This window comes from Haliaeetus leucocephalus, unplaced genomic scaffold (assembly GCF_000737465.1).
Source record: "Haliaeetus leucocephalus isolate CR32 unplaced genomic scaffold, Haliaeetus_leucocephalus-4.0 Scaffold678, whole genome shotgun sequence".
In the NCBI taxonomy this organism is placed as follows: Eukaryota; Metazoa; Chordata; class Aves; order Accipitriformes; family Accipitridae; genus Haliaeetus; species Haliaeetus leucocephalus.
In genome coordinates, this window is record NW_010973114.1 from 5,914,349 (window position 1) to 5,936,286 (window position 21,938).

Genomic DNA, 21,938 nt, shown 5'->3' on the forward strand with positions numbered 1-21,938 from the left:
ATCCTTCCTCCAGGAAGAGAAAGGAAATGCCCAAGCCCATGCCCAAGCACTAATTTAATTCCCCTCCTTCAAATCCCTACTCTGCTAAAAGCTCCCTCATGAAACCAGTGGGGTCACTTGGCCTCTCTGTGTTTTTGCTTACCACCTGTAAAACATGGATACCCTTTCCAGGGTAATTAAGAAGATAAATACATTAAAGATTAAAAGGCACTCTGATGTTCCAATAACATGAGCTGTAAGAGTACTTAAAATAGATCCATTCTGGGCAGCAATTAAAGAACATACTACTAACTTCTGAGTCTCAGCTTCTGCCTTCCTAATGCTGGTTATTTTTGCCCATAAAAGCATTAATCCTATCTTCCTGTAAAAATGACATTTCAAATATTCATCATCTTCTACCACTCTGCTACTCTGCCTTACCATCATTAACCAGTGGCATCCATTGTATGGTTTATGTAGTATAATTTGCAACCACAGAGCTGCAATACATCTAGAGCCATTTTCTTTATAATTACTCAGAGCTGCAAATATTTTATATCCATTAAAAAAAAAAATCACATTCCAAAAGCGTGTTTATTAAGCAAGTCCCTTGTCATTACCTAAGTGAGAGAGTTATATGACCTTCCATTATTGTAAGAACTAAGATCCTACACACAAAAATACATGAAACACAGACATGGTATATATCTTGGAAACTACATGTCGAGAATTACATTGTGACACTTCATAACTTCTTTCTATACTGCCATTTTATTTCTTTTTATCTTTAATTCCCATCTACAGGAATGGTCCAAACTCCACTGGGTACAATAACTATGCTGTGGTACCAGGCAACTTGGGTGACTTCTTATAAGCTACAGCATAATCACGTAGCCCTGTAATACGGTATTACCGTTGCCATAAACAGGTGGATATAAACAACACACCAATGGTCAGTTAAAGAAATGTAGACCTGAACAAAATGGGTTTAGGGTAAACAAGAGAACAAAAAATAGTATCTAACATACATAAAAGCCACCATATATAGTAAATTCAGATGTAATATGGAACTGCAAATCAAGAAAGAAAGAGCAAGGTGCAAAAGCTTGCTAGCAAACATACAAAAATCACTTCAAGTGGACCCTAAAGTGAGAAGGAAGAAACCATCAACATGAACATCTATTCCTCCTGGCAAAGAACTCCAGAGGTTGATAACCCACCCTAATGAACTCACCACAAACCCCTGAATGAAACCACCAACCTCAGGACCCACAGAAGCACGGGAAGGACAAGCGTAACACCAGGATAAAGCACAGAAACTAAGTGTGTGTGTAACAATCCTAACAGCGTTATTATTTCTTTTCTTTTAATAATTAGATCTGGACTAATAAAGATTAGACTCTTAAGATTTCAATTATATTAGCAATAAATTCTTAGTTTTATAGATATATGAGGTGTGTCTCCTCTTTGCCCATAAAACAAGATTTTGAGCATAACAATGGAGTTTCCTCTGTTAAGGTTTATGGTTCAAATCAGTCTCTCCTCTGTTTACTGCTGTTTTCTCATATTAGTGGTGGCCTCAGATAAGCAACTGGTGGTGTCGGTCAACATCTTAAAGAACCAAAGCCCACCATAACAACCTCTGCTCAGACAACTTGAGCCATATATTCAGAACATCATAACCCTTTACGCTTCAAGATGAAAATGTCATGGTCACTCCAAACAACTCCATACATTTTGAATGCACAAAGCAAACTACTGCATGCTCCAAAGCAGCAAAAATAAAGGCTTAGTAAATGCCCTAGACCTCCTGCTGTTACCTTACTATGGATAGCAGGAGTTCTTCATCTTGGGACATGAATGATAGGCAAGTACTATGGCATTAACAAATAGCTTGGGAGGCTGGGGACATTTTCATGCTCTACCACGAAGTTCCCACACCAGTTCAACCTAAGTTGTTATGCCTTGGCTCATGGTTTGTAAAATAAGGATTCTCAGAGACTCTTGGAGAATAAATACTCTTAAGAAGTGAGAGAAGAGCACAGTCACAGTAGCCACCACCAACATAGAACTAGAGGGCCTTGATCTCCATGGAGGTGTACAACTAAGACCATCTACTTTAACATTCATGAGGAATAGCTAAAGGACCCAGAAACTGTTCACTAGGTTTGAACCCACCTAAACCAACTACAGTTCTCCTTGTACTGCATAAACACAAAAGAGGTAGAAGGGAAAAATTATGTATTTTTATTCATTCCCAGAAAGCCCAAGCTTCCTGCCCCTCTGATGCTCTCCAACCAGTTAGTGTTCACCTACCACACACCACCTACACACAAATCAAGAAACAAGTAGAGAAAGGTCAAAGTCATCTCACACATAATGCAGAGAAGTCCCAAAGTACTGCCATGTCCTTCACTGGCAACCTCTGGAGACAAAGTATTTGGACAGGGCACCAAAAGAGACCCTTTATATTCAGACGTTCCTTCTCCAGAGCTGCAGGCCATCAGAACAACTTTTGGAGGATCAAATTCTATTTCATAAAGGCACAGATGACATCATCTTCTGCTTTACTTTTTTGTCTAAACATTGCTGGTTAGAGAGTCAGCTGATGGACTGTAAAACTGACAGCCTCATTACTGGCGCTTATAAATTGCCTTTGCTCAGCTGGAGTTAATGTAGGACCATCTGACTTCCCAGAATTGACATTTTTAATGATTCTGTTTCCCCAGCACTTTCTCATTGACCACTACAAAAATCCAAACTGTCTCTTGCTCTGCCAAGCTGTTTGTGGATCAAGTTACTTGCCCTCTAGGGATTTGCCATGTGTCAGCCATGAGACTGAGCAAACTCAGTAATAACTGACCTGAGAATAGCTACTCTAATACTTCTGGGCTCTTCTGTACTACAGATTTTAGCATTAAATGTCAAAATTCTGAAAGCCAGAGGACAGATGCATCCCCAGGAGAAGGACATATGTGCAAAGTATTTTTAAAATGGAAAATGCCAACTGTAAAATTTTGGTGCTTAGATGGTGTACCCTCATCTTGTACTCTGTTGGTACCATTATCTTTCTCCAGGTCTTCCTCTCCCATGCTGTATCCCAGGTCAAGCAGAACAACTTCTCCTTCTACACCATGTTTCACTCGCACAAGATGGGAAATTCTTCACACCTCAGCGCCATTTGGTGAAGGAAGGGAACGCGCAAAGACGCGCGCAGTGGGCTGAGGCAGGCGTGAGCACAGTGCCCCTGACCCAGCTGCATTCAGAACTGCAGGTCCCTCCTCCAGGGCCTGCATGTGGGGACATCCAGCGGTTACGAAGCCATCTTAAAATTAAAGTCAAGTTAACTTTAGTTTTAGAAGAAAAGCACTTTAAGGAAATGGATCTCAAAGAGGTAGCTTTAGAAGAAAAGCACTTGGAGAAAAAAGGGTTTCAAAGAGAGAGAGTCCATGCACACATCCAGCAGATCTAAAGCTTTACAAGCCCTTCACGGTGACTCCGGTTTCTCCAGGCGCTCCAGCAGAACAATGTGGGCAGCTCTTCTGGCCTCCTGCCAGGTTTGGGGGATTTCTTCTGTTCTTAACAATCCACTGCCTCCTGACACAAGCTGTACACTTTTTCCACCCTTCCTGTTCTCCCTAATACACCCCATGAAGAAATACGTAACCAGGACCAGGTACGAACACAGGTATGGACACAGCAGTAGCCCAGCGTGTGCCCACATACCCAGGGCTGGGGAACCAGAGCAGAAACTCCCACCTGCCACCAACTGGGAAGAGGGGAATGGCTACAATATTGCAGCATCATCTCAGGGAAAAGGACCCCAGCACCACCACAGAGATGTGACAGCATCTCCCATTGCCCATGCACACCCGGCAAATGAACGCCTCGAACACCTGGCTCCTCGCTTGGCCTCAGATTTTCAGTGTGAGCTCATGCATGTCCTTGGTTTTCTTTATGCCTCTAAAACATAAATAAATTCCCTTCCTCTTAGAAGCACTGTGGGCATCAGCACATTGTAGATGGGGAAGGAAACAACATCAAAGAGCCATTAAGGATGTCTAGACAGAAAAAGAATAAAAGGCTCTTTACATAAGGGTTTACCTGGTGGAATAAAAGGGGTGAGTCATAAGCAGAGGAATTGATCCCACCGTGTCCCCTCTTTTCTTGCTGAAGTCCCATCTAAATCCTAAAGATGAACTCAGCTCAGCCACAGCCTCATCCTCTCCCTCACAGCTGCTTGCACAGACTGCAACAGCTTAAAAAGAAAAGGCTATCCAAACCATTTGGACCTGGTGACACATAACCCAGCCAGGCACTTCCAGAGAATGCAGAAATTCATGTTCGCCCAGTCCTTCAGGTGCCCGGACTCGGCGCTCTGCAGCTGACCCAACTTGATAGACTTCACAGAGGGCTCCTCCAATTTGCATGAGGGTCAATAAAACACAAGTTAGGGACAATAATCCCACTTTTTGCCACACAGCCCATTTATTCCATGTCTGAAATTTTTGGAAGGATGACCTTTCCAGGGTCTAAGAAAGAGAGAAGGTGGTGGAGGATGAAGGCTGCAGGATGATGCATTATTAAACGTCAGAAACTGAAACAGACCCATATGTTCAGAAGCAGATCTCTGGAAGCGATACTGCAAAGTGCATCCTCCAGCATGGCTCTGTGCTAGAGCAAGAACCCCTCATGAGAGGTCCAATTACACAAGGAATGTTAAAGCTACATATTGTTTCATAGCCAAGGCCTGCTTATTTTTTGTGCAGGATTATTAAGCCTTTCCAGCCAGAGAGGTTTACTGCACACCAGGGACAGCTTCAGCCTCTGGTCACTGTTTTCTCACCTGCCTCATTTACCAATAGGTATCTCCTACCCTGAGCCTCTTCCTCCAGCATTGAAGGTGGCAGGGCTGGAAATGCAGCCATGACTCCAGTTCAGACCTGCATCAGCTATGAACAGAGCTGTGCCTGATGACTTTTGCAGAACGATCTCCTCCATAGCCCCAAAGTTCATGGCAACAGACTGTCATATACAACAGCACCTTCAGCACTCTGTTCTGGGAATAGGACTCCCAACAGAGCCCTCCGGGGACACAACCCAGATGACGTGGCATCAGCCACCCTAGCTGGGATGGTTAAATCTACCAAGATCCTTGAAGAGATATCAGTGCCATCTTGGTGTGTGGGGACACACCTCGGAGCTTGCAAAACGCTGCCGCTCTTGAACACACTACAAAGCACTGGCACCCTTAGCCAGTATTGGCTGATACAGCAAAGCTCTGCCAAGCCATCCATCCTCGTACTTACAATCCTGAACCAGACAAGTAGCTTTAGATGGTTAACAGCTTAATGCTACCTTCTCACTATTGCTAGCAGTCATACAGAGCTCAGCAAGCCAGCCCACTGCACCCCTGAGTGCAGCAAATATGCTGCTCCTCTCTCGTTTTCTCTGAAGACACCACAAAGATCCTGCACCAAGGAACAGAGTAAGGTAAGAACACAAAGCTGCTGATGCGACTCCCATCATAACCTTATGTTTCTTACACACCTTTCCTCTGAGCACTGTCACGTACCTCTTTAATCCAGCTTGCCAATGCCAACCCAGAAAGCCTTAAAGACTTAGAATTATTCCCCTCACACAGCTCTTGTCCAGCCTGATGGGATAACAGGACACGTGAAACAGATCTGACATGGCAACCATCCAGTACTATGTTTTTCAAGAAAGAGTTAGTGGGACAGGGAGATATCAGACCTGATGCAAACTCAATTTGCCCTCAAAGAGCAACCCTCCCACGGAGTTCTTGAAAGATGCTCTTTGATTCAATTCAAAGGAAGCTAACAACGCTAAAGCAGGCTAGAAACAGCACTACAGGGGGAGAACCGCCAGGTTGAATCAGAATTAAACATCATGGGGAAGTGATAGTTCTTATAACAATATATAAAAGAGTTTTGGGGTTTCTTTATTTGATAAGCTTCTCAAAACAGCTAGTTCTCTAATAGTCACACACAGACACCTTCTGTATAGATGTGGTTCAGCTCCCACCAATTCACCTGAAAGGTTCCCACTGCTTTTGACGGGGCTTGGCTTGGAAATTGAGTGTGCTGGGAAATGATCCCAGTGCCCTTAGCCAAGCTGGCCAAGTTCCCTTCCAAACTCTACCTTGTCCCACACCAGCTTTGACTTGTATCAGATGGACATCACACATACAGACACTGATAAGATATTTGTAGGTGGAATAAATTAGTCCAGTCATTAAACACAGGGCCTATATGTACAGTGGGAATAAACTGCATAAAGCTTTACAGAGGCTTTGCAGGTTTGTCTTGCTTAACACTGCCAGCATAGGGTCCCATACCTGGAACATACACCCTTTAAAAATGCCAGAAAAGTGGCACTTTGAAAAAAGCTGCTGAAGTAGCAAACAGGCTGATGAGCATCAACCCACCTACCCTGCTCGCTTTGTCCTCACAGGATTTATATCCCTGCACAAACCCATCTCAGGCAAGGGGAACTGAAATTTCCCCAGGAATCTCACCTGAGAAGTTATTTATTTGTCCACCCTTGGAGCAAGACGACACTAAGCTCTGGGAATGAAGGAGCAGGTCTGGAGTATTCAGAGCAGCTCTCCCCAAAATGAAAACTCAGGTCACACTGCCTGAGACCCATCCCAGTTCAACCAGTTGTCACTGGTGGATGGGGTTTCCTCAGAAATGAACCTGCTCTGTGTTTAGCTTGAGAGCCAACCCGTGAGACTTCCCAGCATGAGGGACGGTCCCACGCAAAGTGAAGAGCAGAAGACATGTCCTCTGTAAGGCTAAAGGAAGAAGGGGCTTTTTCTCTTACCCAGACCCTGGTTCTGCTGCTCCCACTCGATGGTGTCAGGGACCTGGTAGGATACCCCAGCCAGCTGGGCCACAGGGTTTTCCAGGCCAGCTATGGGCTCCTGGGAGGTCTCGCCTGGAAGCGTGAAACCTGGCAGCTCTGTGTCACCCTCCATGCTTTCATCCATCAAGTCTATGTCTTTGTCCTCCTCATCTTCCTCTTCCTCCTCTTCTTCTTCCTCCTCCTCTTCATCCTCTTCCTCTTCCTCACCCTCTGGCCAGGGAGACACAAAAGCAACATTAGGAAAGATCCCACAAGACAGAAGGTTCATACATGTCTATAAGTGAGCACCAAGACAGCCAACTGATACCACTTCTCCAAAGGCAGACCTCATACCTGTTTTCTAACAAGAAAGACTCCCAAAAGGGTTAATTTGGAAGTTACCAAGTAACAATGAGATGTTGTCTTAGACCGTCAAATGCATTAGTGGGAAATACTGTTATTTTGCCTCCTAATAGCGGAATACAAGCAAGCATGTATACGTGTACAAATACCTGAGTATATATAACTATAGTCCTCTCCGCTCAACTAATTTCAGCTCAAGTGAGAACTATTTCCCTGATTTCCAATCTTGGAGGCAGCAATAAGTTGGTTCTATTTTTAACTTTTATTAAGCCTTTCACAGCTCTGGAAAGGACACGCACCGCTTTCCTGCCCAATTAGACTGATATGGTCCCCTCTCCAGAAAAAGCATCTCGCTTTGATGCGTGCTGGCAGATCAGCTCTTGGGTGCGGGACAATAGCGGTGATGGCAGCGATTCTCAGCAGGTTTATACCAGCAGTCCCATCACAATGGATTTACACCAGACAAAGATATGACCAAGGAAGACTTAACTAAGCACTGGAAAGATGGCAGCACAGCCAACGCTTCACGTGAGAGCAGGTAAATGTGACGCCAAGGAAATCCTTGCAGATTCTCCACTAGAGCAGATACCCATCTTATTCCAAAGCTGACTGTACTGTTAACACATAGAGAGGTAAATATTTAAGCCATATGTCATTGCTAGAATCTAAAACGGCAACACAAGAATGACCATACAGGATCAAACCAACGGTCCTTTCTGCCCACATCCTATTTCTGACGACAAGTAGCTGCAAATGCTGAAGAAAGACTAGGGCAAGGCACACACAGAACCAGTCTTCCCACAGTCTCTCCTCCTAGCTTTTAGTTATCAAAGACTCAGGGAATTCCTGAGCCAGAATTTGTATCCGAGCTGTTTAATAGCTACTAATGGATCCACCCACCATGAAAAGATAGTATCTGGAATAATGACATGATGGTTAGTTTTTCAAAGCTGGAAACTAAAACATAATATTTATGCACTTTATCTAATTTACATGAAGCTCTGCTCAGCCTTGTAGAAAAACTCCCTCCTGAGGTACTCAGACTGGGACAGCTCATCACCCTGCATCTGAGCAGCTGGTTTAGCCGCGGGTCTAAGACCATGTTAAAAACTAATGATCTAGCAAAATCAACACCTGTTATCTAGATATCCCTTTATTTCTGTTGGAGTTGTACCTCATATAGGTTACAGACACTGCAATAAGATGGAGCAGCTGTGGTAGGACACCTGCACATATCATACCTGCTGTAAGTAAAGCAGATGATGCTTCACTCTTCTTTCTGCTGTGGGATGCAATGGCACTCCAGCACAGCTGTTCAACAAAATACTCAAGAAACAAACTGGGGAACTTTGGGGAAGCTATTTAGTTGGTGGCTATCCAACTTGAATTAACTTGGGGAAGCTGGCCTCCTTCCTTTGGCCTCTATTCCAGATTGGAATACCTAGAGAAATCAGTGCACATTATAAAAACATGGCATTCACTGTGCTGTTACAGGGCATCTCCTTTCCTTCTAATTCAAGGATTTGCTTTAAAACACTGCATGTTTTTTCCAGCTCACCAGACAAGACAATCCTGCTTGCCACCTTTCAATTCTAGCCCTGCATTTCATACAAATGAGCTGCTGTTTGAATTTAGCTGCATCATCCTGCTATAGCATGGCTTTCAGTACCTGGAAAGGAATGATCACTCCTGTAAAAATTATACCATACAGAGCATCTAATGGAGCTTACAGGGATGTAGTTAGCTCCTTAAATTCCCATTATGTTTTATAGGCAGTTTCTGTCTTATAATGGGCCCGTCATTTCAAATCAATGTAAGAATTTTCTCTATCAAACTGCATGTTTTCATACAAAATACACAGCTTCTGTAAACCTGAGAATGGCACCTGGAGAGTGCTTGCAGGAAACCTGCAAAGACAAGTTAATGTAGGTCTTTTGCCTCTGCTGAGAGCAACACAGCTATAAACATTTCCAAACTTTAATAGCAAAGACACTAAACAGCTAGCACACCAAAGAGGAACATGAAGAGAGGTTTTCCCTAGATGCACTGGGTGAAAAAGCAGCCAAGAGAAAACAGGGATCTGATTTTTATGGCTGAAAAACTAGTTTGGGACAAGGTTTTTAGAAGCTTCTTGTGATTTTAGCAAGCCAAATCAAAGACACCTACCAGGATCTAGTTTGAAGCAGCAGATAGCCATCTCTGTACCTCCGAGGTCTAGCAGGCAGCCAAGCTGAACACCCAAATTGAAAGTGCTGAGACTACTTATCACATCTGATCATCACCAAAGTACATCAATCATCACGCAGCCACAGCATAAAGCTGTGAATAATGTAGTCCTGGTAGCACAACTGCTGCAAGGGGGAAAAGAAAAGGCTCTTAACTTTTTTCCTCCTCCTCTCTAGCTCATTCCTACTTCTGAAAACAGCTTTTTAAGCCCCCATCCCAAAATGCCAACAGCTTGCCTTGCTGCAAGGTGCAGTGCAGAGCACCACTTGGTGGTCACAAGGAGGAAGCTACACTTTAAAAAAATCACAGACTTCACAAATGTTGGATTTCAGAAGCAGAGGTGCAAGAGGAGTCCAGCAGCCGTGGGCAGGCTGCACATAACGCTTGGTAGTCTCATAAGATGGAAAATGGAAGCAAGCACATCGGAATGTTCACACAGCTGAACCTCAAGCTGGAGTTTTGTGCTTCACATAAGAGCCTTTTACAAAAATCACATTTTCCCTCCTAAATTGGCACTTTTTTGGCCTTTTGGAGGCCTCAGCAGCAGCTTGAAAGAAAAGAAACAGAAGAGACTGAAAGTAGCAAGGACTGAAAGTGCAAAGCCCAGCAGATTCAGAAGGTATTCGGATTTTCATGTGCATTTGCAGCCCATTGTGAACTATTTTGTGTATCATAGAATCATTTAGGTTGGAAAAGACCCTTAAGATCATCGAGTCCAACCGTAAACCTCACACTGCCAACTCCACCACTAAACCATGTCCCTAAGCACCATGTCTACACATCTTTTAAATACCTCCAGGGATGGTGCCTCAACCACTTCCCTGGGCAGCCTGTTCCAGTGCTCGATAACCCTTTCAATAAAGAAATTTTGCCTAATATTCAATCTAAACCTCCCCTGGTGCAACTTGAGGCTGTTTCCTCTCATCCTATCACTTTTTACCTGGGAAAAGAGACCGATCCCCACCTTGCTACAGCCTCCTCTCAGGTAGCTGTAGAGAGCGATAAGGTCTCCCCCCCTCAGCCTCCTGTTCTCCAGACTAAACAACCTCAGCTCCCTCAAACTGTATATACTCTTCAGTTTTGGCTAAGGTTCATCTGACAAAAAAGGAGAACATATAATGAAATGCTAGTGCCTTATGGTCAAGGCACTAGCCTCCAACCAAAAAAAAAATGCAGGTATAAATTTTGCTTGGCCACAGACATGAATCTAGGAACACTTCTGAATGCCTGACAGTGGTCAAAAGTGCCCCTTGCTCGCTGAAGCACAGGTACCCAGCACCTATAGCAGTTTCAGCTATGAGCCATCCTTGCTCTATAGATCTTCTTATGTTACATATAAGCTGATCCTGTTATTCTATTTGCATGCACCGAATCCTAGCTCTTGCTTGTGATGTGCCACGTGGACCTGTCAAGGAGGGATGGTATCCTGTCTTGTCTCCCAGTAACACCAGGAGTTTTCAGCACTGAAAAACACTTACAGCCCAAGCAGACGTTCGTATTTTCTACTGCAGTTGTAGTTATACAACAGTAGTTTAGGGCAGTTAAAGTCTCATCGCCAAGAGTGAAGAAATCCAAAATCTGCCACTCTTGGACAGACTAAATAAGCACTGTATTCTGTAAAGCAGGCTCTGCTTTGCCTTCATTGAAACAGGAAAGCAAAAAAACCCAAGAAAATTAACACCTTCCTGCTGTGACTACTGTACAACCTAAGAAAGATGGAGCAGCAGGAATCCCCAGGAAAATGAGATTCTCAGTTCACGTGTCAAAGATTTTAGTTTTGAAGGACTTGACAACCTTGTAACAGGCATTCAAATTTTCAGATTTGGAGGAGCTATAGGAGAGCACCAAGAAAACAAGTCTAAGACAAAATAACAAATTTTTAGCAGAGTTTTGGGGGATTCCCAGCTTTATTAGTAGTCACCAGAAACAGCAATGGTTGGGCTTTATCATGGGACTCTGTAGTGATCTATTAGCAACACTGGTGATATCCACAGGATGGGATTTGCTATTTCAAGGTGGCAAAATCTCCCTACGCTTGCTTCAAAAAAAGGTTTTTCATTACAAAACTGTACATATCCATGATAACTTTCATGGCTCAGCAGAGAAATACGAGACCACCTCACACCTCCTTCTTGAGGCATTTCCCTGACCCAGCAGGAACCTGGGTTCCTGAAGCAGCCGGACAACAGCCATCATCCCGCAAGTAAAAACCTCAGCCCGCGATGGGAGCAGGGCCCTCGCAAATCAACTGCAAAGAGGGACCTTGGCACCTCCAGACCACGCCATGCTGCAGAAAAAAGGACCACAGGGTCAGCTCTTCCTCCTGGCAACTCAAAGTACCAACAACCCATTCCTCATAGATCACTTTAGTCGGGCTTCATGCTTCTCTATGGGCTTCACGCAGCTGCAGAAAGCCACACTCCTCCCGAGCAGGAGGAAACCTGAATTACTTGCAGCGCTGCTATGAGATGGGTGCAATCACTGCCGTCAGCAACGTGCTACAAACAGGCTGCGACGGCAATGAAGAAAGGGGTTTTGGTATAACGGTATGTAGTAAGCTGGAGCTGAAGCCACTGTTGTCATAACCTTGCTCAAGGCAATGGAGTTAGTTCAGGGCCTCTGTTTGCAGTTGAAGAAACCTTCACCGAAGCAGGATGTTTCTATCTTTAGATATTTTCCATTAATGTCTGCAAACACTTTTACTCCTCAGAAGATTCAAGAAACCATCATTTGTCAGGTTTAGCACACAAGAGAAACATCTTGCTGTGCCCTGAGCAGCAAGAGCAGCAAGGTGATAGATTCACTCACAGTCACAAACTGAATTCAAATTGAAAAAAAAAACAAACCCAAACTAAAAAGGAGGTTGCAGGACAAAACCTGGAGTTTTCATTTTCTCTGTCCTTTCCCTTTCCAGCCTCCCTCACACCAAACTCAGAGGACAATGATGTCTAGACAGTAACGCAGAGCATTGTTATATTTCACAATCGTCTAAGCTGTGATTTTATATGGTACCCAGCACTGTAGGGTCTGAGTGCCAAGTAAGTTGTGATTAACCAGCAGCCAGCGCTAATTGGTTTCCAGTGGTGAGCCCGCTCTTCACATGACTTCAGGGAGATGAAGTATGCCAAGACCTCTCCTGTACGAGCACTGAGCGATGGCTGCAGAGAGCGCAGATCTAGAACCCACCTGCGTAACGTGCCCATGAAGGAAAGGAGAGCACTATGGAGCACGATGACCCCTGCCTGCGCTATGACACACACTGGGGGGACACACCACTGAGAAAAATTCTATTTTTCAAGAAGTTTCTTTTCCTCCTGTGTGTACTGGAGCCACTCACAAAGGAACAGCGCAGCAGGGTCACACCGAAGTTTCTCATCCACCATGCATCCCGTGGCTTATCTTCTACTCCCATCCACTTCACACCCATACGGCAGCACTGGTCCTCGGTCACCCATGTGCACATACAGTATAGGAAGCAGAGGAGTAAATAATGACAGGATTAGGGATGGGGGGTCTATGACTACCTTCTCATGCCAGAACAGGAAGAATAGGCATTAAGAAGTCTCTGCCAAATGCTTTCTCCCCGTGAGGTTCATTTTCTGCATTGCTTTTATGATCACAGCTGACTGTCAAGGCAGGAAGACCTTTCTAGGACAACCCTCTTTTATTACTAATCTGCTGCTTTCATGTGACCAGCAATAACGTCACCATCCGATATCTCCAAAATGCTGCCAAGAACAATTGCTTGGGACAGCTTGGAAGGAGATGGCTGGTAGGAACGTAGATGGGCTCTCCTCACGTGCAGACAGCTTTCTGGGCAGAGTACTGCACTGTGATGGGTCGCGATACCTGAGCAAGCAGTGGGCATAGAAGCTATGCAAAATCAGCAGGGTAAAACCCTCATATTGATGAGTTCAGCTAAACCCAGCCATGTTCACTGCAAAACTATCTGGGGTATTTGCAGACTGCGTTGCATGAATGAAGTCTTAAATGCTTTGCTCTGGAAGGGGAGCCAAATCAAGCATGGCCTCTCATGTGAAGTATCAGCATCTGGCCTATTGCACAGAGCCAAGGAAAGGGACTATTGGAAAGAACGCATCTGTTGGGTGGGATCTTATCACACAAAGCAAGATGACCTAACCCTACCCATATGAGTTTCAAGAGAAAAGGAAATTCCATGTCCAAAGCTTTTCTGTAACAGAAGAAAATCCTTGCTCCATCTAGGAGAGGGAACGTACCTCTGGCAGCAGAGCTGAGCTGATGCTTTTTTTGGGAGCCTCTGCTTGCCAAAGCCCAAGCGCTGCAGAAACCGTGTCCCAGCAGAGGGCTCTTCGACATTGCAAAGACAGCACAAGGAGAGATTTGGATTCTGATCCTAACCTACTTCCCCCCTCCCTGCCAAATCTGAGGGGATTCACACTTGCTTTTTCAGTCCTGGCTCATCACTTGTCACAGGGGATACGAGGCACCGAAGAGCTTTTGAAAAAAAAAAAAAAAAAAGGAAAAAAAAAGGCAAAAGATATTCAGCAGGGACCACGGGTCTGATTCTGTATTAAGACCAGAAACAATCATTCCTAAGAGCTGCATTTCCAGCAGCATTCACCACAAAATTGCTTTCACACCGGGCCAGGCTAGAGAGTCAGTTTAGCAACACAAGGCTATTTTAAAGGCAAAAAAACAGAATGCTGCAGAATACACAGTATGGACTATACCAAGTTTGCTCTCTCGTTTGCTGCAGAACAGCTCTTCTAATCTGAGGTATGCAGCTGTTGAACTAACCAGTATAAAAATCAAGACAAAAAAAGAGGTGATTTAAGAAGTGAGGGCATTCAAATCAGTCCAGATTTAACGATCATGACCTGTAAGTAGACAGGGCAGAACAAGAGAGATGAAGGCAGTTCACTTCTCTCAACAAAATGCTTTCACGTGGAAAAGGGCTGTGGGCATGTGTCCTGGTTTCAGCTGGGATAGGGTTAATTTTCTTTCTAGTAGCTGGTATACTGTTATGTTTTGGGTTCAGTATGAGAAGAATGTTGATAACACACTGACGTTTTCAGTTGCTGCTAAGCAGTGTTCATACCAAGTCAAGGATTTTTCAGCTTCTCATGCCCAGACAGCAAGAAGGCTGGAGGGGCACGAGGAGTTGGGAGGGGACACAGCCAGGACAGCTGACCCAAACTGGCCAAAGGGGTATTCCATACCATGTGACATCATGCCCAGTATATAAACTGGGGGGAGTTGACCAGGGGTGGATGGATCGCTGCTCAGGAACTGACTGGGCATTGGTCGGCAAGTGGCGAGCAATTGCATTGTGCATCACTTGTTTTGTATGTTCCAATGCTTTTGTTATTATTATTGTAATTTTATTATTATCATTATTATTTTCTTCTTTTCTGTCCTATTAAACTGTTTTTATCTCAACCCACGAGTTTTCCTGTTTTTCCCCTGATTCTCTCCCCTATGCCACTGGGTGGGGGAAGAGAGTGAGCAACTGCATGGTGCTTAGTTGCTGGCTGGGGTTAACAGCATGGGGTTTTTTTCCAATCACAAAAAAATAAACCCTAGCAGAGATGTTAATTCTATTTTTTCTTGCAAAAACCTGTTTGATGGTGTCTCTTCAGACCTATCCAATTCAACCACGCTGCCTGGGAAAGGAACAACCAACAGCCCAAGAGTTAAGAAAACATTTGATTTAAGCTTCATTTTCTAGACAAACCCAGCATGGATCCATCACAGATGACGTAGATTAGGGAAGGGTGGACCTGTTATTATGGGCAACAGCCTCCAGGGTACCAAGGTTTTAACTCAAGTCCTATCAGATGCCAAAAGGGAAGATGACTGCAAGCCCACTCAGCTCATCTCTAGTCAGAGCTCATGCTTCTTTTTAAGTCCTTGATCACCCTCCTGCAGCCTTCACTGTCCTTTGTCAAGGGCAGTGCTTCTTCCCAGGGTATTTTCATGAAGAGGTTCAGAACGACACTGCTGGCCTGTCCTTGCACCCACATGGCCTGAAGTATTGATGTCAGCCAGGAGGAAACACACCATGAGATCTCCGCCCGCATTTAAGGATAGCTTGTTATTTAAAAAAATAGTCTATGACTCTTCCCAGAAGAAAAGGTAAGAAGCCAGTGCTCTAGTCACTGCCTCCTGCATCAGATCGACAAGAGGGACAGCATCCCACCTGCACAAGGCAGGAATCAGAAATGAAAGAGCTAAACCAATTTGCAGGGTGGTTTGCCTTGGTCCTGATGCCCAAAGCTCCCAAGAGAAGCCCCATGAGCAACGCTATCCCACCCACACCAAAGTACCCTAGCCATCTGCAGCTCCAGAAGAAAACACTCCTTGCGGAGCCTTCAGAAGAAATTGCCACATACCTGCTTATCTGAATCCCCCTCGCTAGAGCTGCAAGGGTGAACTGCTTAATCCCCAGATTAAAACAAACAACAACTCATTAAAAACTTTCACCTACACAGTCCAATTATTTTTCAGTAACAACTGCAGGGGTTTTCTGTTGGTTTTGTTTAAGCTTGAAGATAAGCACGGGAAAGCTACAACATTAAAGTGATATTTAAGTAAACTCTAATTTTTTGGACAAATGAGAAGTCAAATACCATTAAAAAATTCAAGCATGGCCTGGCCAGAACAGAAACCAATGTGGGTCAGGCTAAGAAATGTCATCTAACCTGCTGGAGGCAGAACAGTGCCAGAATATCACAAAGAACAAAGTTCTTACAGAAGTGTCATTCCCCTCCCCAAAAACCAAGAGTAAAACAACTGTGCAGCTCACCTCCACCCAGAGAGCAGCTGGGCAGGCACATGCCGCTTCCCAGACATCTGGGAAAGACGATGCAATGATGCTTTAAGCCATTCCAAGAGATTCTTGCAAGAGTTGCTGTTAAAGACCATAAAGCACAGCAGATAAGGTATTTGAGAGATAAAGCCCTAGAGCACATCATTTGGTATAGCCAGCCACTTGAGAGATCGTGTGGTTTTAGTTTTGTTAGAGCTGCTAGCGCATCCGTAGCAGAGCAGGGTGGCTGGATCACATTCTGCCTCCCTTCGCAGGGAAGCACTGACAAGGCTGAGCTCAGCACATAGGCTGCATGCAGCAGGAGTTTCCTCCTCTTCTTAGCAAGCCTTTAATTAGCCTCACACCCTCTTCGCTGTTCACCCACAAGCTCCTAACTCATTAAGGGCTTGATCACCCTCCTCACCCCTCCTTCAACTCCCAGGTGGACTTCATTAAACAAAACAAGTCACCACCAGATTAAGCAGCAGAGATGTTGTCTTCAGTCAAACACTTTCAGGAAAAGAAATTTTAAAAGCTTGGGTTTGATGCAAAATTGTCACACCTTTTTTTTTTTAACAGTTTTCTGCTACAAAAGAGGAGAATCAAGGATGGACTACCATCTACTGTGAAGAACATGGAGGTCAACCTGCACCAGAGGGATAGCAGTTCCCATTTCAGTGGCAGCAATAAATTGGAAGCAAGACAAAAGTGTGTACCAAGAACATTTAATAATTAATTCATTTTGCTTGTGCTTTGTTTTAAATCTTCTGTTCCTTGCCAATTTAGCTGATATCCAAAGACCCAGTGAGGAATTATAGTATCAGGCTAGTTAACCATGCTGGGCTAAGTGCCTGTCTTATTTACACCCCTGCAACCTCATTTAAATTTTTAATGGGGTTGCAGAGATTTAATGAGGCAGCTCTTAATCCATACAGTCAGGTCCAAATAGCAAGCCCAGTCAGAGCCTTGATTTCCAGCAAAAATACTCTTCACATCCAAAAAAAGAAGGATCCTTGTACTGTGACACAGCTCAGAAGAAAAATGCAGGGAGAATTTGAAGGGTCTTTTATAAAGTTATGTAAATGGCTACAAGTTCTGAAGTATTTTCTGAAAAAAAGGCAACCACTGCCTTCACTTCTGAAGTATGGCATGCAGCTTAGATGACTGTACAAGAAGAACAAGATGCAGGGGAAGCGGGGGAAAGAGGCATAGAATAGAGAAGACGACTAGGAGAGCTTGTCTTACTGAAATTAGTTAAGCTATGGTTTTCTTCTAACGGTAAACTTGAGTACACAGGTCAGCAAAGAGCAACAGGAACTGTTTAAACCCAAAGACTAGAGGATATTGTTAAAATATCATTAATATATTAAGGTCAGAAAGTCTAAAGCTTCATACTGGTGCTGTTCTGGAACAGCCTTTAACACAGCAGATGAAGCAAACACAGTGAAGCCCACAGCCAAGCTTCAGAGGGGAGGTGTCCCATGACTGCAGGACACTGGATGTGTTGATCCCAAGGACAGTGCCAGCCACATTTCAGCATCATTGAGGGGCTTCTCTACAGTCAAATACCGCATTACGTGGGGACACACCAGCTACCCAGGCAGAGTACTGGAAAGGGCGCTGTGCTGTCCTCAGCAGCAGATACCCAACTGCCTTTCCAACCCCTCCACCCTAAAGCCCAGGATCCCACCAGCTGCTTGTTGAGAGCCAGCCTGATTAATCAGGAACACTTCACAGTCAAGAGCTGCACAGTGAAGATCTCCTCCCTCTAGAGCAGCTGAGTTTATGTTGCCCATTTTCACAGAGCTATTGACTGTTCCTGACACTGTACCACAGGTAGAGCATCTCCTGCTTTCACAAGAGCTCTAAGCACCCTCCACATCCAGCAACCTACATGACAGCCAAACTGTGTAAGCAGCTCACCCCCAGCAGCAACAGCTTGAAGCAAGCTTAGATGACCAAGCAGGAACCAGCCTTAGGGCTTACACAGTGTTGCAGAACAGTTTTGGATGTGGGGGGTAAGGGGTACACACAAAAAAATAGGCACATCAGAAACACCAACACATAACACTTTTTATTTCTCATCAAAACACCTATGGGAGAGTAGCAAGAGCTGGATTATTTGTGGTGATTTTGAGATGAAGGGAAGAACAAGTAAACAGTCTCTAAATCCTATGTTAACACTGAAGCAGGCCACGGTAGAGCTTACTGAGCTGCAGGGAGTGGGTAGCATTGAGCTTAAACTGTTTTCCTGATGAGCCTGGACACAGTAAGGGCAGTATGTGGGGTCTATCAGCTGAAGGGCTCCTATGGACTTGTGGTTTGAAACACAGGTACATCAAGAGACAGCTGTTACTGCTGCATCTGGGCAGCCTTGGAAGCTAACACAGTGACATCTGCCTTACATGTCAGAAAAGATTAATCTTAGCATGGTTTGATGAATGCTGAGACATCTTCCCATTCTATCCCACATACCTTGCTCCACAATCACCATCTCCAGCCATTTCAGCCAAATTTTTGCTGTCCAGGCAGGGTGGTGGCACACAGAAAAAAACAAACCTTGAGACTGTATTGACAAATACAGACCCACCCTCACCAACAGCCACAGGCCATGGTGCTGTAAGCTGTTCAAACTGAACCGGCTTGTGACCCAGGCTGCGATGGGTGAGGCATCACTCTCGGCAGCAGGCTGGTTCTGTACCAACCGCTCATTTAGGATTAGCGCATAAGGATAACGTGATCTTCAAGGTCCTCGTAGAAAGTGCACTAACTGGTCTTCTGCTTAGCCTCAGTGCATCCCTGGATCACATCCCTATGGAACAGTGACAGGAGCTACTTAAGGACCAGCGGGGGGAGCCAGCTGCGGTCGTGCTCTGTCCATCAGGTTTCAACTAAAAACTCCAAGGATCTTGCACAAGAGGGAACACTGCAACCTACCCACCACTTTGGAAAGTTATACCTGCCAAATGCTGCCATGCTTAAGGTGTGCAGCCACCTCTGCCAATACCTACCATGGCAGACATTACAGCAAAGGAAGCTAGTTCAAAAGGAATGTGGTTTCTTTCAAAAGAGCCACCTTTCAAAAATGTGTTGGGGGCCTTACACAGTGGTCCTGAGTGGGCAAGCTGAACTAGATTATATCCCTTTGGACCTAGAAGCCCTCCAGAGAAAGCTGCAGTCTTTAGCTTGCTAGCAAGACACCCAAATTCTAGGCAGAGGAGCAAAATATATAATTTAGTCTCCCAGACAAGTAAGCCTCATCCTCTGCTGTGTCCTGTCCCCACATCCTATAATCCCATTATAGGATTTCTCTGGCTAGGAAGGGCAAGTAGAACCAGTCTCACTACAGATTCAAGGTAGGACAATATTTGTTAGCCAGCTAATCTCTCCAGAGTCCGCTAGAGAGGAGGATAAGCTTATCTGGAGACATAGTCAAAGCACCTCATGTTTGTCCATGCAATTTGATTTTTAAAACAGTTTTGCATCCAAGCCAGGTAGGTGAATATACTGATGCAATTAACCACAGGCAGTTTGGCACAGATGGTCCCCAAGAAACGGAGCTAGCTGAACAGCAGGGGTTTATATTTAATGATGAGCCAGGCCCTCAGTGAAGCAAGTCAGCAAGACCCCACGGAAGGCAGCAGAGACCAGCTGACCTCGCTCAGCTCCCTGCACTTCTTCCACTGGTGAGGAAGGCACAGCCTCCCCACAAAGGGCCAGGATCCCTCATTAGGGACTCCAACATACGCCTGCAACAGCAGTGATGTCTGACCTTGCATCCCCCAAAAGTTTGAGCTCCCTGAGCTGGAGCTCAGTGTACACTTACAGGAAAGCATTCCCAAGCACCTTGTATCTGGCACCATCTAGATATTCTGAGAGCAAGCACTAGGAGCTGTAGTTTTAGGGGAGCAGAAAGCACGCTTCCAAACACCACTCCACCATGAGGATGTGGTACCCCCTAATTGCCATTACACAGAGAAAGAGATATTAGAAATCAGAGTCACAGCTCAAAAGCTTCCTTTGTGCTTAATTGGGGCAGTAGCATCCCCAGGCAGAAAGCCTATTCCCAAGTGGTATTTGTCCCATTTTACACCATGTGGATTGGTGATCCCTAACACCAGGAAAAAGTCTGGCTCACTGCACTAAAGTCTACGTTGATCAGCAGAGATTTAGACCACAAAAGCTGTGCCAGTTGTCAAAACCACACAGCACACCAGAGAGCACCGTGTCCCTTGGATGACAGGCACCTGCAGAGCCATACCCCAGAGCCAAGAAACCCACAGCTTTCTAGCTGAAGTCATCATTTAGGAAAGCTGGTCCTAGCTACAGCCCACATTTGCCCTTAGAGGAGCTCAGAGCATATTCAAGAGCAGAGAAAACAGGCCTGTGGTTGCATAAGAGAACTCAGTAGGAACCCAGGAAAGTTGCAGCAGTCCTATGTCAGAGCAGAGAGGTTTTTTTAAATGCCTATGCACAAAGTCTCATTAAATACAGACCAATGCTCAGTTGAAACAGAAATCTCTTATCTTCCTGTGCAGAAAACCAGGCTTCTAAAGGAGATCCCAGAGGGCTCAGAAGCAGTTTAGCCTCCTGAATCATACTGCTCTGGCTAAGCAGAGACCTTATTTCCCAGCCTGAAAGATCAGGTTTTCCCCCCTTCTTCCCCTGCCACCACTCTCCCATCATCAGCACCACATCCTTGCTTTGCCAGATATATGCAACATTCATCCTGGCAAGGGGCGAGTGCTGTAGCTGAGAGCTGATGGCAGGCTTCAAAGCAAGCAGCAAGCCTGACAGAGGGCAGGAGCTGCAGCACCTCGCACATGCAGTGGGGAGGGCTCCCCGCTTCTGCTGCCCTCTAAACTTAACAGGAATGAGAGTTATTGCTTCATGCAGAGAAAAGATGCTGATTAGCTGTTGTCTATGGCACCCCACCTCCAATCAGAAGAAAAATACCATCTGGCATGCCACCCCTGGAGGGCTGCCAACCTTTGCAGTAAAATACAAATGCAAGAGAAGGTCAAGATAAAGGAAGGGGAGCGAAACAGGCAGAAAGATTAATCCCTGCCAGGTGGTGCCAGTCCAGACACTGGAGTACAAAACTGGACAGATGAGCAAGCAGATAGAGTTTAAGTAGGAAAAAAGAGCAAGAAGCAGGAGTGAAACAATTCTCTGCAGGGAAATCATGGATGAGCTGAAGAGATAACAGATCTGAGCTGCGGACCAACTCCAGAGTAGGATTTACTTCACCTAAACCTCTCCTGATGGGCATTTGCCCCAGTGGAATTTGCATCACTGGCTTTCAACTGTCTGAAGACAGTCAGGGAGCAGAGACTCCAAGACTGGCAGTGGGCAAAGGCACTTTAAGAGAAGGAAGCCCAGGGGGGTGAGGCAAGGCTGGAAGAGCCAGTGATGGGACAGCAGCTTAGCAGGTAGGTTTGAGTTGGAAAACCATCTCAAAGGGGATGCATCCTTTTTCTCTCCCAGCAATGTCACACAGGGAGCGTAAATAGGGCATCACTTGTTCTGGCAAGGTTTCAGCCAGCTGGACACTGGGGTAGCCATCTCATGCTGAACATCCCCCTGCATTGCATGCCTTGAGGATTTCAGCAGCACGGTGGCAAGGGCTCTCCAGCTGTCTGAATACATTCCCATGAGCATTACCTGGTACAGAGGCTCAGCAATGGATGCACACACCAGCAGTTAGAGGTGC

The 21,938-nt window shown here is 45.1% G+C and overlaps 1 protein-coding gene across 1 annotated transcript in view; it reads right to left on the reverse strand.

The window, feature by feature from the left end:
• LOC104839501 (chromosome unknown open reading frame, human C14orf37) overlaps positions 1 to 21,938 on the reverse strand; it is a 62,329-nt gene that overhangs the window by 35,143 nt on the left and 5,248 nt on the right. The window contains exon 4 of the mRNA XM_010579824.1: positions 6,826 to 7,077. Coding sequence (XP_010578126.1) covers positions 6,826 to 7,077 — 252 coding nt within the window. The remainder of the gene's footprint in view (positions 1 to 6,825; positions 7,078 to 21,938) is intronic.